The sequence below is a fragment of the Oncorhynchus mykiss genome, chromosome 24 (assembly GCF_057628025.1).
Source record: "Oncorhynchus mykiss isolate SJ-2025 chromosome 24, ASM5762802v1, whole genome shotgun sequence".
Taxonomy (NCBI): Eukaryota; Metazoa; Chordata; class Actinopteri; order Salmoniformes; family Salmonidae; genus Oncorhynchus; species Oncorhynchus mykiss.
In genome coordinates this window covers 7,025,920-7,043,308 of record NC_143045.1, presented here as the reverse complement: position 1 = coordinate 7,043,308, position 17,389 = coordinate 7,025,920, and the positions used below count along the sequence as shown (strand labels likewise).

Sequence of the window (17,389 nt, the reverse complement as noted above, 5' to 3'; positions counted from 1 at the left end):
AAATCGGCCCTAATTAATCGGCCATTCCGATTAATCGGTCGACCTCTACATGACAACACACGTCTCTGGTGGCCCTGGGGTGCCCTTACCTGTGTGTTCCTCCCAGGGTTTAATAGCACACTGAAATAGAACTGGGATGACATAATCAAAGACATGATTTTTTATTAAGCTGGGATCTCCTCGTGTTGTGACAGGAAACAGAAGCTTGTCAGTTAGGCTGCCCAGCCTGCCAGTGCATGCTTGGCTCTTTTCCCATTGCCTTGTTAGAGAGTATTAATTACAACTCCTAACAGCGATCGCTATTGATGAACCTCAAGTCTTAATTTGCTCCTTCCTTCTGTCTGTTTCAATGGGTTTCTCATTGGCCTCTAGGGACAGACAGAGCTCATTGTGAGACAATCAAAGTAATTTGTGTCATTCCCTCACTGGGCCTGTGTCTCTGCAGTCTTTCACAGTAGCTCAGGGCCTTAGACACATCCTCACCATTGAGAGGCATTGGGCAGGTTTCCATTAACCCGGGTTTATTTGACAGAAGCAATCATTGCAACCCGTGTAATGGAAACGGCAGATATAGGAGACATTTTCTAAAGATTGACAACATTTGTTGTCTAACTATTTATTGTGACAAATTATAATGGAAACTGTTTTTCGAATACATTATGATTGTAAAATACTTTTGAAGGTAGGTTGGGCATGTGATGTCATAACATAATTATTAGCAAATTTACCAGATATTGAAAACCAGTCTATAACTGGTGTGACCAACATTTGCCTCATGCAGCACAACTCATATCCTTTGCATAGAGTTGATCAGGCTGTTGATCATGGCCTGTGGAACGTTGTCCCACTCCACTTCAATGGCTATGCGAAGTTGCTGGATATTGGCGGGAACTGGAACACGCTGTTGTACACGTTGATCCAGAGCATCCCAAACTTACTCAACGAGTGACATGTCCAGTGAGTACAGTGGCTTGCGAAAATATTCACCCCCTTGGCATTTTTCCTATTTTGTTGCCTTACAACCTGGAATTAAAATTTATTTTTGGGAGGTTTGTATCATTTAATTTACACATCATGCCTACAGCTTTGAAGATGCAAAATATTTTTTATTGTGAAACAAACAAGAAATAAGCAAAAAAAAAAACGGAAAACTTGAGCGTGCATAACTATTCACCCCCCAAAAGTCAATACTTTGTAGAGCCACCTTTTGCGACAATTACAGCTGCAAGTATATCTTGGGGTGTGAGTCTCTAGACTGAAACAGGTTTCCCCCAAGAATTTCCGTGTATTTAGCATCATCCATCATTCTTTCAATTCTGACCAGTTTCCCAGTCCCTGCAGATGAAAAATATACCCACCGCATGATGCTGCAACCACCATGCTTCACTGTGGGGATGGAATTCTCGGAGTGATGAGAGGTGTTGGGTTTGATCCAGACATAGCGTTTTCCTTAATGGCCAAAAAGCTCAATTTTAGTCTCATCTGACCAGAGTACCTTCTTTGGGGTCTCCCAAATGCCTTTTGGTGAACACCAACGCGTTTGCTTATTTTTGTCTTTAAGCAATGGCTTTTTTTCTGGACACTTTTCCGTAAAGCCCAGCTCTGTGGAGTGTACGGCTTAAAGTGGTACTATGGACAGATACTCCAATCTCCGCTGTGGCGCTTTGCAGCTCCTTCAGAGTTATCTTTGGTCTCTTTGTTGCCTCTCTGATTAATGCCCTCCTTGCCTTGTACGTGAGTTTTGGTGGGCGGCCCTCTCATGGCAGGTTTGTTGTGGTGCCATATTCTTTCCATTTTTTAATAATGGATTTAATGGTGCTCTGTGGAATGTTCAAAGTTTTGGATCTTTTTTTATAACCCAACCCTGATCTGTACTTCTCCACAACTTTGTCCCTGACCTGTTTGGAGAGCTCCTTCGTCTTCATGCTGCCCCTTGCATAGTAGTGTTGCAGACTCTCAGGCCTTTCAGAACAGGCGTATATATACTGAGATCATGTGACACTTAGATTGCACACAGGTGGACGTTATTTATCTAATTGTGTGACTTCTGAAGGTAATTGGTTGCACCAGATGTTATTTAGGGGCTTCATAGCAAAGGGGGTGAATACACATGCACCACCACTTTTCTGTTTTTAATGTTTTATCATTTTTTGAAACAAGTTGTTTTTTTCATTTCACTTCACCAATTTGGACTATTTTGTGTATGTCCATTACATAAAATCCAAATAAAAATCCATTTAAACTACAGGATGTAATGCAACAAAATAGGAAAAACACCAAGGGGGATTAATACATTTGCAAGGCACTGTACACAGGCCATGGAAGAACATGGGACATTTTGAGCTACCAGGAATTGTGTACAGATCCTTGCGACATGGGGCAATGCTTTATCATGCTGAGGTGATGGCGACAGATGAATGGCACGACAATGGGCCTCAGGATCTCGTCACGTTATCTCTGTGCATTCAAATTGCCATCGATAAAATGCTATTGTGTACTTTGTCCCTAGCTTACACCTGCCCATACCATAACCCTATCGCCATCATGGGGCACTCTGTTCACAACGTTGAAGTTGAGCCATTCGTAAAAAGCACACTTGACTAGCGTGCCAGTGGCAATCGAAGGTGAGCGTTTGCACACTGAAGTCAGTTACGACACCAAACTGCAGTCAAGTCAAGATCCTGGTGAGGATGACGAGCACGCAGATGAGCTTCCCGGATACGGTTTCTGACCGTTTGTGACAACTCTACACAACTTTAACTGTTGTTCAATTGAATCTTTGGTGGACACCAAGTTCTCCCTGATCACTCTTCATGATAGGAGGTGTAGTGGAGTTAGCCCGGTGGTTCCTCCTGGTTCCTCTCTCTTCTTATCAGTGGCAGATGGGAGTAAGAGAATGATGACTGTGTCCCCTCCTGATGGATCGAGCCTGTCCCTGTGGAGACTGTGGGGGCAATGAGGCGCGGGGACAAGGAACAGCTAAATGATTGAGCCATCACTACGTGCAGTTGTCCCGTCTGGCTGGTCCAGCCATATGTTAGAGCTGGGTGGGCAAAGTCAGACTTAGCTGATAAATGGGTGTGTGTTTTAAGCCAGGCAAGGTGAAGAGGGGTGAAGAAAACAAACCTGGCCGTGTCCTCCGAACGTTCCTCAGAATAACAACAGGAACACTCTTGTCTGGTGAATCATTTAGCTAGTTCAAGGCTGCACATTTGCAAGGATCACAAAGAAAAAGCCACAGCAAATATTTTTTCTTATCATATTGTATATGGTTATGAAATCCCATAGGTGGTTTACTGCACCTTTTTTAAATTGTTCATGGATTTTAATCGTGAGTGGTATAGTTTGACTCGGTAAGTTATTTGAGGACGTCTTCCGTACAAACATTGGTGAGTCCCATAGGAGAGAGGGAGACGATGCCTGACTGTGTTGTATAATATAGGTCATGCAGCTGTGATCGTCAGAATAGGACACAGGGTAGAAATGTCACAGTGACTAACCAGATGCTCTGGATTGTTCTTGTTCCCCCTTCTGCCCTCACAGCACTCAGGGTATTCCTGTTCCCAAGTAGCTACATGCACACGTCTCTCCGACGTGTTTCTATTCTCATCTCCCTCTATCGATTCCACTTGATGTACCCTTTTAAAACACATTTAGTGTTCAGTACTTCATTAACTGAGTGGTGGACCATTTTATCAACCTTATGATACCTGTTACCCTCCAGATGCTATTTTTGGACAAAGGGTTTACAGAGCTACTGTACATATAGCCTGTCTCTGATATGCTATTATCCTGGCCTCGATCCAAGTCATCTTCTCATCTCACTCTTTCTTTTGTCCCTCAGCATTTTCCGGCTGTGAGTGGGGCCTTCATGGATTCCCCGTACAATGGCAACACGTCCCTCCAGACCTCCACCTCCAACCTCAACGCCAACTTCTCCCGGCCGACCGAGGCGGAAGAGGAGGGCAAGTACTCCAGCGACGCCATCTGGCTTTGGGTGGCCGTCATTGCAACCATCGGCAACATAGTAGTGGTAGCAGTGGTTTGCGCCTGTGCCTTCTAAGACCCGTTAGTTACAAGCACACAGCCGAACCTCCCTCTTGCCACCTTTTCCGCCTCCACTTTAACCTATCCCCTGTATTTATTTTCATCTTGTATGTGTCCATCCGTAATATTAAAGCCAAGGCCCTGTTCTGAGGGTCGACGAAGTATGATCGTGAAAATATAGGGATTGATTTAACTGATGTTCTGTAGGACTATGAATGCGTTTGTAAGTCTAGGAATGAGAGAGAGAGAGAGACAATCCTCTGGCGTTACCATACTGTATCTTACCTAAAGCCTATGTCTCCCACTGTGTTTTTTTTGTATTTTTATGATAAACGGGGAAGTGAGCTGATGTGGGCTGTGCCTTTGTATAATGAACATTTTGTAAATGAGTTTTGGAAATGGACATTGTATAAAGCAGCCTCCCTTCTGCTTTCCAATCGGAGGGATCACCAGAGGTCAGCCTAAAGGAAGGGAAGTGGAAGTGTAGGGAAGTGGGAAGTGCACAGGGAACGTGTACAGCTGTGAGATCCCCTCTGCCTATGAACCTGAACAGAACACCACCCCATATATCTTTGTCTGGTTGATGTCATGTGCCAGTTTGTCTGAAATTAATGTGTTGATGCTGCTGTCTTGGTCCAGGTCTCTCTTGAAAATTAAAGTATTCTTTTTTTGTATCTCAATGAGACCAACCTGGTTAAATAAGGGTGATATAAATAAACACCGAATCAGCAGTTCCCGTTGTGGTTGGCCACTGTCTCGGAGACCAGTGGAGAGATATGTGACAGATGGTGGCTGGTAGGAGCGCCGAGGGGACAGCGGAGGGGCCCAGGGCAGACTTGGCAGTACTCGGTGTTCTTTCCTGTGACTGCTGCACCACTGCACTACCATTCACCATTACTGCTCTGTCCTGTCCTCATCGGCCTCTGTGATAGAAATCTCCCTAAGCACTTTATAAAACCCAATAAACTGGGGACTTTTCTTCCGTTTTAACTGCAGTGTTCAGGGCTCACCTGTTGCATCTCTGCAGTGGCTGTAGACCTGTGCCAGTTGAACTATGCAGTGATGGCATCCCACTGGGCACACACTGGTTGAATATGGCACGTCATTTCAATGAAATGTTCCCCGTGGGATAGCTGTGGATAATGTTTATAAGTGAGACCGATGTATACAAACACAGTATCACCCACAAGCCAAATGAGGGAATTAAGTTGTCAGCACACATCTTATGTTATACCACCCCTGCTGACATTATCTGCAATTACGGAGCCACCAATTACATCGCACTAAATCATTGCGCCGCCCACCATAACCAGACTATCCCAAATGACCAGACCGCCGCTACGAAGGCCCCACGCTGTTGAGCTAGCATTGAAATGATTTTGCTCCTGTCGTAAGAAACCCCATTTGCTGTTAACGTTAGTGTTTGCTTGTTGTTGTGCCAGGCAGGCAGAATCTCACATTCACCTCAGATTGTCTCTCAGTAGACTAGTGTGTGTAGGTGGCAGCCGCCCCAGTAGTTCTGTGCTGTGCTGTCTCCCATGCACCCAGTGGAGTGGGGCCACAGACTTGTCAAGCGGCAGGGCTGTAATGAGACGTAATGTCTCTCTCTCTCTATCTCTTTCCTAAAGCGAACACTGACCTCCCAGTTGCGCTGCGGTGATCAGAGCAGATCTGATCCCTGCTGCACTCGGCTGCGCTGAACAAGGATAGTGCATTTTTAGAGTGTGACTTCCTAATTGAATCAGCACTCGTTGGGATTGAAAGGGAGAGGAGTAGGAGAGAGAGGAGTGACCGCATGGGATTGGATTTGTAACAGCCAACTTCCATGTCATCGCTTTGAATTACAGGACTTTTTTTTGAAGTACAATGGAAAATATATTTTTTTTTTATTGAAACCAACGAAGTGGAATAAAAGGTTTTAAGATGGAGAGATTTAGGATCAAAAGTCAGGCAGAGACATCACTCCACACAGCTAATTGCCCTGATCTCACTGTACAGTAGAGTTAATGAAAACAAGAGACAGATTCATCGTGGCGTCTCTGAGCGGTCCTTTCCAGGTTCCTTAGAGAGCTTAGTCTGAAGAAACCTGTGGGAACAGAAATGCATGGTCTCTTAACAATAAACAACAACAATCCAAAAAAACGCTAGTTTTTCTATTGCACAGTATGGGGCGTCATAAGTATCTGCTGGCAATAACTCAAGATGACGCTAACAAGTTAGTATTATACATCCCCACTATATGTAGGTACTTAGATACAGTAACTATTCTGAAACAACATGCATATGAACTAGGTGAGGAATCCCAAGTTAGCTATAATATGAATTTCTTCTACCCTTGTGTCGGCTGTGTGCTTTGACATGGGACTGGTTAAGGCTCCGGTGCCCACTGTCTACGGCTCGAATTATGTGCCTGAGCTGACTTACACAACTCCTCCCCGTCAACTGCTTATTGACCATGGACGCCCCTTGACCACCATGGATGATGGTCCTCCTCCACACGACGAGACGTCATCACAGCCTCAAGCCCAGGTACCGCGTGACCCCGTTTGTAGGCGCGGTTCACCGGACACAGTCGAATAAAGCTAATCCTGTACTCCAAAAAACATTCCGATGGAGATTCTCTATTGAGCCTAATGTTTATTCCAACACTAGGCTTCACTAGTGTCCGGGAAATTGCCCTTTTACTGTTTTTATGATTTGTTTTTAATTATCGCCTCCAGGTAAAAAAGTGAATTGTTGAGCTATACAGTATGCATCTGCCTGTTAAAGGGAACATTTATTTTTTTAGTGTTGGGGAACTTGGAGTGATGCTTCATTCATAATCACATTTGTTTTCATGTACTGTTTCTTTATTTCTATAAGTCAACATTACTTCAGTCGTACTAAGTCTACTGTAGATCTTGAGTTTAAACATTCCCGCCAAGCGTGTCGTCTCCTTATTCCTTCTAATGGATTAGTAGTACATCTCAGTGTGGCGTTAACTGAGAGCATGTGTAGACTTGTCATCATGTATCCTCTACTGCATTATATGATAAATGTCACATTCGTAAAGAAATGCTACCATGACAAAACTCATGTAGTTACAGCTGTTAAATGGGGGAGACGTGGCCATAGGGTGCTCCCTCCGCCAACAGATGCATTTCACCACGTTTTGACTTCCTCCCTCCATAGGCCCAGAGGGGACTGCTTAATTACAGCCCATAGAGCACTGCACGTTCCATCCTCCTTCTCCTTTCCCCTCTCTTCTCTCTTCTTCCACCCCTCCATCCATCCATCCATCCATCCATGCAGAGCACTAGACCGTGGTGTCTGCGTTGGCACTGACCTCTGACTCGAGGCAGGGCACCTCATGCCCACATGCCTCTTCCTTCCCAGGCAGCAAGAAATAGTCCGGCCGTTGCTGGGGAAATGGACGAGTCAATCCTACGAGAGGAGAACTGTAGGAGTAAGGAGCAGCTGGGTATATAAGCGAACAGACACACACACACACACACACAATGTAAATGTACCTTTCCGTAACATGGTTGAGATGACAATGCTATGATGTCATTATGTGCTCTCAGGGTTTGTGTTTGTTCGTATCTTTCAATAGACTTGAAATGTTTTACACCATTTTTCTCACCATGGTCCTAATTAGCAAATGAGGACATTTTATAGGGGCCATTAAAAGTGGAGCTAGTCTTCCTGGGCTAAATGGGTTACGCTTCAACTTTGAGCTCTATTCAATCTTTATCTCTGAAGCGGTACAGATTGCGCAATAGAAATGTAAAGGTCATTTCCATATGAGCCGACGTATGCAGCCTTTACCAAGAAAACAGTCGCCACTAACATTGCCTTTAAATTTCAAGCACACTGCAACGCTGAACTTCCCCGATACGGATTGAATAGAGCCCTGAGGCGGATATTCTCTCCAATTACACTAGTTATAATTTCGCTTTAATTAATAAGCACTGTATTGCCTAATGTCATAGTTATTCACACACAGTCAAACATGCTTACTGCTGAGGTATAGCCCTAGACTATGTTGCATAAATATGCTGCCCCACACTAACTTGGAAGTTCTATAATTCATAAGCATGATAGTCTTTGTAAATATTTAATAGCTTATGAATACAACAGTTCACATATCGTGATATACCCATGTATGAATTGACAAATGACCTAGCTAGCGTGGTAATGAAAATATGGTCAGACTTCAGTGGGTGTCTCTATATGTTGTTGCTATGGTAACACCCTCCATAGATCGCCTCACTTTTGTGGTGTTCTATTGCTCTGGGGTCCTAAGCATCCCAGCCTCTCATCCTCGGCGGAGTGTTGCATTATGCAACGAGGCTACGCTGCATGTTTGTTCAGTCGGAGGTATGAGAATGCTTCTTGACTTTAATGCTGCCGGACATCATATGCACTCCCTTCCCTCCTGATTCACAGCGGCTCCCTTAACCCGTGGCTTGTTTATGTTTTGTCTCTGCAGACTCCCAGGAATTGTCCATCCTTCCTCTGCCCCCAGGAACACATCGGCTCATTAAAGCAGACTTCCTGTATCTTCAGTACAGCAGAGACAGTATGGGTGACTAGGGACTGTGACTTTTTTTAAAGCACCTACAGGGAACCCATAAAGACTATACATGGGGGCTAGGAGGGATATTATGGAAGAGGTGGGACTTGAGAGGTGACGGACATCATATTCATGACTTCAGCAAATAATACCATATCTTATCCAAGGTTACTTAGTAGTTGACTTTATTTTAGAATGTGCTGTGACTCATAACACTCAAAAGAACGTAGAAAGTGAAGCCACACTAGGAAAAGAGCAAGATCCTTCTGGAGTCCCATACGTCTTGTTTTAGAAATGGATACCTGACAGCGATTCACACATTCATTGCAACGAATGGAGATGGATATACATCGACTTTGTCGACTCTGAACACTTGGATTCTACTTTTCTGTGCATCCAGTTGCAGGGTTGTACGTTCTGATTACCTCCCTGTAGGTGTCAGGGTTACCGCTATGAAATACTGATTATCAAAAGGCTATTGGCTAAATACAGTCACTGTGTTGGTTAAATTCATTCACAATGTTCATTCACAAAAGCATTCTATAACAATTACTTCATACAAAATATTGCACAGAGTCACATTACTGCAATGTGTTTTAAATTATATTTCCAGGGAGGGGGGGGGGGGGGTACTTATTGTCTTGACTTCCCATAAATATATGACCTACATTCCTTGTTTAAAAATGGAAATGAAACATTTTGGGATTTATTTTAATTCCAGTGTGTGTAATCATGATTGCAGTGTACAGTATAAGCACTATGAAAGTTATTGAAACCAGTTTTATGTTACACCTGATATTTGAGGCTCGTTATCATTTTGTTCCCATGCTAGATTAACCAAAACACACACACACACACACACACACATTGTGGCTTGCATTACATGAGCCAGGAATCAATACGTGTACCTTTATGAGGATAATGGTGGTGTGCACGTCAGTAAATTGGACCAGCTCTGTTGTTCATATGCTCCTCATTAGTCCCAACATCCAAGCCATGTGTGCATGCTCATTGGAAAGACATCTTAATATGGAAACCACTTAAATGCAGCTGGTGCGAGACCACTTGACAGTTCAACAATGATCATTTTCTTGCGTTTTCAATTTCAACTGTAATATTTTGATTTAGTATAAGCGTACTTATCTAGCTTGTTTGCATGTGTTGGGTTATTTCCATCCCAACATTTTGTTAGTTGACTACTCTGCAAGCTGCGTTCCAGTAAGGGATAAATAATGTAAAAATCATGATCTTATTTGATGGAATATTGATTGAATGATGAATTACTTTGTACGTGAACAAATATGTAGAACTAATGTTTATTCGTTTTGAGGAATATTTTTTGTAAACTTTTTATCGATCGTGTACTTTTTCCCGATGTTTTAGTAATTCAGTCAGTGCAGAAACATTGCTGCTAAAAGCCTTGATGTATTTATTTTGTATTTTTACACACTCTTGCAAGCGAACAGAAAAGCTTAGAAGTAGATGTGTTTTTACCTGCATAATTAAAAATCTATATTGTCTGTTAACCTCATGATTTTACCATCCTTTATAATTCAATTAAATTGACAGGAACGTGAAAATGATGGGCTGTCCTGTCAGGTTATTCTTCATATGAATGTGAATAATATTAGGCTATCACAAATTCTGTCAATGTCATGCTCATATGGGGTTGAATCCACAGTGGACTAATTTCATCCTTTGAACAAATGTTTTTCCCCAAACTCCTAGTAATGGGTTACTCGTCAGAATTTAAAGAGGGGACATGTTCTTGTTCTTTCAGAATTAGCTCTGAAATGGCAACTGCAGTTCAAAACTGAAATCAGCTTATACATTCTGGCACATCCACACTCAAGTGGCCATCTGGAGATATGGAGTGATATAATGCAATATGAAATTAATGTGGCTTTTTGATTTCTCATGTATACAATTAAAACGGCAATCAATTAGTGTCAGTAGCAATTTGACTGAAAATTAAATCCTGGTCTTTTTCATGGCCATTTGAGCATTTTGTCACATTTTTTCTCTGAGAGCAACTGGGGTAAATCATGAGGTAAAAGCACTAAATCCAACTCGTTTTAGAGCTGGAACAAGCTTGGATTGTGGGAACTAACTTTGCTTGGCTGATAGGTTACATAATATGTCAGGAAATGGATTTACATAGGAATTAGGAATATTAATGCCAAAAGTATTGGTGTCGACCTGACTCTGTTAGTCCACTGGAAAACCAGTAAATCATCAGGATAAAGGCTAATATTAATTTGGCAACAATATCTCGATAGGTGGTAAGAATGTACAGAGTGTATATTAGATTTGAAATGCATGCTTGGATAGTTTTATGGTACGGTAAGCAATTGATGTGTATACGTAAGAGACACTGGGTGTGTGTTTTGTACTGTTTGGGATGTTTTGGCTCCTGGCAATCCATGATATATGTGTAGTCACGCCATGATGTCTTTGGGGAGAGAATATGCACACTTTGGGAATACCCTTCTCTGTTAGTCCACTGGGCATTCTAAAGCTTAACAAAACATGTTCATTTGCTGCCATCCCCATGATGTCACAGCAATGTACTGTAAAGTGCCATCCTCAACCCTCAATACAGTCTCCACTGGTGCACAATGAAATATCTGTCCTTTTGTTGATTTTACCACTGAAAGGTACCTTGTAATTCAGGTCAGAGTATCTGGATTGCTATAGTCTACACAGACACAGTAAAACCATACGTAGCTAAAATGTTCAGTCGCTGGAGCCGGGTTCGAGTCCCTGTCGGAGGTACTCCCGAATTCGCTACATTGATGTCAGAAGTCGGGATGGTGCCTGGGAGGCCATCGCAGAGGCGTGTTCACGTGAGGAACTTGGTATAGAGAAGCTTGGGGACACAGTCTCTCGAAGGAAGGGGGGGTAGTGTAGTATGATTGATCGAGACACAAAAAATGAACTCTAAAGGTTAATACAGTCAGGCGTCTCATACCTTTATATCACCACTTTTATCAAGTGTTGGAATTGCGTAACAATCAAGCAGTCACTGTTAATCAAACCAAAATGTAACTTCATTAGAAATAATTGTTAGTGATGCTAAACTAAAGGGTGGATTTGGCTGTGTATCATTCTGAAAGAGCAGCGCAGTATACTGGTTTCCCCTGAACGACCGCAGACACCTGACTTTCCTGTGCGAGCCGAATGCACCCTCTCCCTCCTTCACTCACACGGTCTGGCTCTTAGGTTGGAGATGGAGGGAAGCGTCAGAGCATGAAATGCACTGCTCCAGCGTTGTCTCTGGAGTTAATGGATACTCAACCCTGCGATGATACTCTGAGGCAGGCAGGCAAGGAGAGGAAGAGGGCGATAGCAAGATATACACTGAGTGTACAAAACATTAGGAACACCTTCCTAATATTGAGTTGCACACCCTTTTGGCCTCAGATCAGCCTCAATTCGTCGATGCATGGACTCTAGAATGTGTTGAAAGTGTTCCACAGGGATGCTGACCCATTTTGACTCCAATGCTTCCCACAGTTGTGTCAAGTTGTCTGAATGTGCTTTGGGTTGTGGACTATTCTTGATACACACTGGAAACTGTTGGGTATGAAAAATCCAGCAGTGTTACAATTCTTAACACAAACTGGTGCACCAGGCACCTTCTACCATATCCCATTCAAAGGCACTTAAATCTGTTGTCTTGCCCATTCACCCTCTGAATGGCACACATACACCATCCATGTCCCAATTGTCTCGAGGCTTAAAAATTCAAATTTTTTAAAAACATGTTTTATAATATATTTAATATTTTCCAATAGATTACCGGCCAAAAAAAATCCTTCTTTCACCAGTCTCCTCCCCTTCATCTACACTGATTGAAGTGGATTTAATAAGTGACAATAAGGGATCACAGCTTTCACTTGAATTCAGCTGGTCATGGAAAGAGCAGGTGTTCTTAATGTTTTGTACACTTCAGGGCAGTCTTGAGCCCCACCTGTTTAGCAAAAAAATAATAATAATAATAATTGTTTGCCTGTTATTTTGGCATTAATACGTGTCACATATCAGTTTGCAAACAATGAACATTGAGTTATTAAAGCCGCATACAAACTCGGTCTCTTCTTTGCTTTATTGAGGAAAGCAGCTCCAAAATGCAGGTGTTTCAGCCTAGCTCAGTGCTTTCTGTGGTCCTGGGGCAGCCAGCGGAAAATATGTAGTGTAGGGGATGGTAATGTTCTCTACTTGCGCCGTGATTGGCTCAGTATTCTGTCACTCATGGGGACACTACATCACCGCAAAATCTATGTGTAGACCTAAACAAATTCAAGCCCCTTGGATGCTGTTATAGAGTTACATTAGAAGTGTCCATCCAAGAAGGCTCAAGGTCAATGGCCACAGGTAAAATTATGTCAAATCACATTATATCTACAGTAGCTTTGATTGGAATGATCATATCAACATCATACTTTCAAAATCTTAGCTAGAAAGCTAGCAGTCATCATGAATCAAGTCAACAATCTACTGGCAAATCCTTTTCAGATGACGAGAAATAATTAAGTTAAATGATAGATTAAACGTATCCGTGCTTATCGCCCATTGAACATAAACATTATACAAGTTGGAAATGGAAAATTCAACAATGAGTGGTTTGGAAGGAATCAGTGGCTAACTGCAAGCATCACAAAGCAATTACTAGCCTGCTATTCAGTGCAGTGGGTGTGTGGTCCAAGTCTGGGTTTAAGGGTCTCTTTTCCAAGCTTAAAAGGAAAAACAGTCAACATTGGCCATGCTGTCAATCCAGCATGACTTCTGCCTCGCTCAAAACAACTGGAAACTCAGAACTGGGAAATGTCAGACCTTAGTGAGTTCAAGACAACTGGGAACTCAGAACTGGGAAAATAGGTTTTGAATGGTCATCCAACTCGGAATTTCAAGTCGGGAACTCGGGCCTCTTTCTAGAGCTCCGAACTGAAGATCACTGACGTCATCATGATTCAACCTTGCTTTTTCAGAGTTCCCAATTGTCCCTGCCTTTTTTACACCCCCTTTGTTGCTATAACAGCCTCCACTCTTCTGGGAAGGCTTTCCACTAGATGTTGGAAAATTACTGTGGGGACGTGCTTCTATTATTCCTCCTCCACCAAACTTGATAGTTGGTACTATGCACTGGGGCAGGTTACGTTCTCCTGGCATCCGCCAAACCCAGATTCGCCCGTCGGACTGCCAGATGGTGAAACATTATAAAACACTCTAGAGAACACGTTTCCACTGCTCCAGAGTCCAATGGCGGTAAGCTTTACACCACTCCAGCCGAAGTTTGGCATTGCCCATGGTGATCTTAGGCTTGTGTGCGACTGCTCGGCCATGGAAACCCATTTCATGGAGCTCCCGACGAACAGTTATTGTGCTGACCTTGCTTCCAGAGGCAGTTTGGAACTCAGTGGTGAATGAGACAGACAACCAGAGACAGACAACATTTACACGCTACGTGCTTCAGCACTCTGCGATCCAGTTCTGTGAGCTTGTGTGGCCTACCACATTGTGGCTGAGCCGTTGCTGCTCCTAGACATTTCCACTTCACAATAACAGCACTTACAGTTGATCAGGGCAGCTCTAGCAGGGCAGAAATTTGACCAACTGACTTGTTGGAAAGGTGGCATCCTATGACGGTACCATGTTGAAGGTCACTAAGCTCTTCAGTATGGCCATTCTACTGCCAATGTTTGTCTATAAAGATTGCATGTCTGCATGCTCGATTTTATACACCTGTCAGCAACGGGTATGGCTGAAATAGCCGAATCCACTCATTTGAAAGGGTGTCTACATAATTTTGTGTGTATATACAGTACCAGTTAAAAGTTTGGACACACCTACTCACACCTACTCATTTACTATGTTATACATTGTAGAATAATAGTGAAGACATCAAACTATGAAAGAACACATATGGAATCTTGTAGTATCAAAAAGTGTTTTATTCCATATTTGAGATTGCTCAAAGTAGCCACCCTTTGCCTTGATGACAGCTTTGCACACTCTTGGCATTCCCCCAACCAGCTTCACCTGAAATGCTTTTCCAACAGTCTTGAAGGAGTTCCCACATATGCTGAGCACTTAAAGCGACAAGTGTTCAATGACTATGTACAGTGCCTTCATAAAGTATTTACAACCCCTGGATTTGGTTGTGTTACAGCCTGAAATTAAAATCAAATAAATGTATATTTTTTTGTCAGTGGCCTACACACAATACCCCATAATGTCATTTTTTAAAAATAGTAATAAAAAATGAAAAGCTGAAATGTCTTGAGTCAATACTCATTAAACCCCTTCGTTATGGTAAGCCTAAATAAATTCAAGAGTAAAAATGTGCTTTACGAGTCACATAATAAATTGCAATAATAGGGTTTAACATGGTTTTTGAAGGACTACATCATCCTTGTACCCCACACATACAATTATCTAAAAAATAAAAGATATTGAATATGCCTTTGAGCATGGTGGAGTTATTATTTACACTCTGGATGGTGGATCAATACACCCAGTCCGTACAAAGATACAGGCGTTGTTTCGAACTGATTTACCAGAGAGGAAGGAAACCGCTCATAGATTACACCATGAGGCCAATGGTGACTTTAAAACAGTTACAGAGTTTAATGTTTGTGATAAGAGAAAACTGAGGATGGATCAACAACATTGTAGTTACTCCACAATACCAGTAGTTTAAAGTACTTAAGTAAAAATAATTGAAAATACTACTTACTACTAATTTAATATTTATATTTTGGACAACTTTTACTTTTACTTTACTACATTCTTAAATATCACATAATGAGCTTGCCCTCTCCGGCCTCTAGGTCACCAGGCTGCTCGTTTATGGCGCAAACCTGTCACCAGCGCCACGTCCACTTGCGCATAAGGACACTCACCTGGACTCCATCACCTCATTGATTACCTGTCCTTTATATGTCACTCCATTTGGTTTCTTCCCCAGTCGTCATTGTTTCTGTTCCTGTTCCATGTCGGTGCGCTGTTTTGTTCATTTTTTAATTAAATGTATTCACTCCCTGAACTTGCTTCCTGACTCTCTGCGTACATCGTTACAGATGTACTTTTTACTCCATGTATTTTCCCTGACACTCAAAAGTACTCAATACATTTTGAATGCATAGTTGGACAATAAAATGGTCTAATTCACACACTTGTCAAAAGAACATCCCTGGTCATCCCTACAACCAATTATTTAGCGAACTCACTAAACACATGCTTCGTTTATAAATTATGCCCATGGCTATCCATAAATTAAAAAAAACAAGAAGATGATGCGCCTGGTTTGCTTAGTATGAGGACTTTTAAATGATTTATACTTTTACATTTGATACTTAAGTATATAATACTTTTAGACTTTTACTCAAGTAGCATTTGACTGGGTGACTTTCACTTTTACTTAAGTCATTTTCTATTAAGGTATCTTTACTTTTACTCAAGTTGGCTACTTTTTCAAGGCAATTGGCTACTTTTTCCGCCACTGCACAATACTAACCTAATTGACAGAGTGAAACAGAGGAAGCGTGTACAGAGTAAAAATATTCTAAAACATGCATCCTGTATGCAACAAAGCACTAAAGTAATACTGCAAAAAAATGTGGCAAAGCAAATACAAAGTGTTATGTTTGGGGCAAATCCAATACAACACATTACTGAGTACCACTCTCCATATTTGTATTATGGCTGCATCATGTTATGGGTAAGCTTGTAATTGTTAAGAACTGGGGAGTTTTTCAAGATAAAAAAGAAACAGAATGGAGCTAAGCACAGGCAAAATCCTAGAGGAAAACCTGGTTCAGTCTGCTTTCCACCAGACACTGGGAGAGTCATTCACCTTTCAGCAGGACAATAACCTACAGTTGTGTACCAAGAGGACTGTGAATGTTCCTGAGTGGAAGAGTTACAGTTTTGACTTAAATCTGCTTGAAAATATATGGCAAGACCTGAAAATGGTTGTCTAGCAAAGATGAACAACCAATTTGACAGAGCTTGAATCATTTTGAAACAAAGAAGGATGAGACATAACTTTTTCTCTAAAAATAGCATTCTGTGGTATTTAACTAATTCCCAGAAAGCAGATGAACTCACTTACTCTGTCTCGCAGCCATTTCACCTCAATAAAGCACTAAACACGGACGACAATGCAAGGTCTTAAAACATCCTAGAAGGAATTAAAAATGATGATACCGATTTGAATAACCAATATTTGATTCATGAGCTTGTCCTCTAATTATGTGGTGCTGTATTTATTTCTTGGGATGCATATGGTTTAATATCCACATGTTCAAAATGTGTAATTGAAAGAGGAAATATAAACAGTTCCTAAGTTGTTACCAGAGTGTGCTCTGCAAATGTGTCACATCTGAAGCCAAGTACAAGGGAGGAAGGTGGCTGAGTCGAAATGAAAGACATACAACAGTGGTATTTGTATACCCTGTAGGTCTAGGACACAACCCTTAGGAACTGTAGCAAGTCAATTCAAATGCTGTCTTGCCCCTTATCGCTCGCCTCAATTCACTTTAGGGTGGATTTTCAGTTTCAGTTGGAACCAAGTGGTTCACAAATGCCTGTTGAATAACGGCAGAAGCCTATATCAAACAGCGTTATCCATATGTACTCCATCGTATACATACAGTTTCGTATAGGCTATGCCATTGTTTGTGGTGTGTGGAGGATCCATTGCTCTCCTCTTTCAGCACAAGGTCCTGAGTCATTCAACCACACACACCCCTAGTCTATTCCCCTCAGTGAGGCAGGGTAGAG

At 42.1% G+C, this 17,389-nt stretch overlaps 2 protein-coding genes across 4 annotated transcripts in view; both read left to right on the top strand.

The window, feature by feature from the left end:
* The window catches only part of LOC118944082 (uncharacterized protein C14orf132-like), a 37,013-nt gene extending 30,544 nt beyond the window's left edge, over positions 1 to 6,469 (top strand). Inside the window, exon 2 of one of the 3 annotated variants that reach the window (XR_005039386.2) lies at positions 3,845 to 3,983. Coding sequence is in view for 1 of the 3 variants with exons in the window: in XM_090218156.1 (XP_090074282.1) it covers positions 3,845 to 4,063 (219 nt within the window). In the remaining 2 variants the exon portion in view is untranslated. Of the gene's footprint in view, positions 1 to 3,844 lie in introns of all 3 variants that reach the window. The other 2 variants (XR_016491300.1, XM_090218156.1) reach the window with 2 other exon arrangements.
* LOC149972351 (uncharacterized) lies at positions 6,406 to 10,182 on the top strand. Its single transcript, XM_090218155.1, has 3 exons — positions 6,406 to 6,576; positions 7,423 to 7,507; positions 8,519 to 10,182. The coding sequence occupies exons 1-3, from the start codon at positions 6,406 to 6,408 to the stop codon at positions 8,620 to 8,622; spliced, it is 360 nt and encodes a 119-aa protein (XP_090074281.1). The 3' UTR covers positions 8,623 to 10,182.
* Positions 10,183 to 17,389: the final 7,207 nt, after the last annotated feature.

Coding starts and splice junctions, on each gene's coding strand:
- LOC149972351 (XM_090218155.1), top strand. CDS start 6,406: ATGGGACTGGTTAAGGCTCCGGTGCCCACTGTCTACGGCTCGAATTAT. Junction 6,577..7,422: donor CATCACAGCCTCAAGCCCAG/GTACCGCGTGAC, acceptor CTTCCTTCCCAG/GCAGCAAGAAATAGTCCGGC. Junction 7,508..8,518: donor TAGGAGTAAGGAGCAGCTGG/GTATATAAGCGA, acceptor TTGTCTCTGCAG/ACTCCCAGGAATTGTCCATC.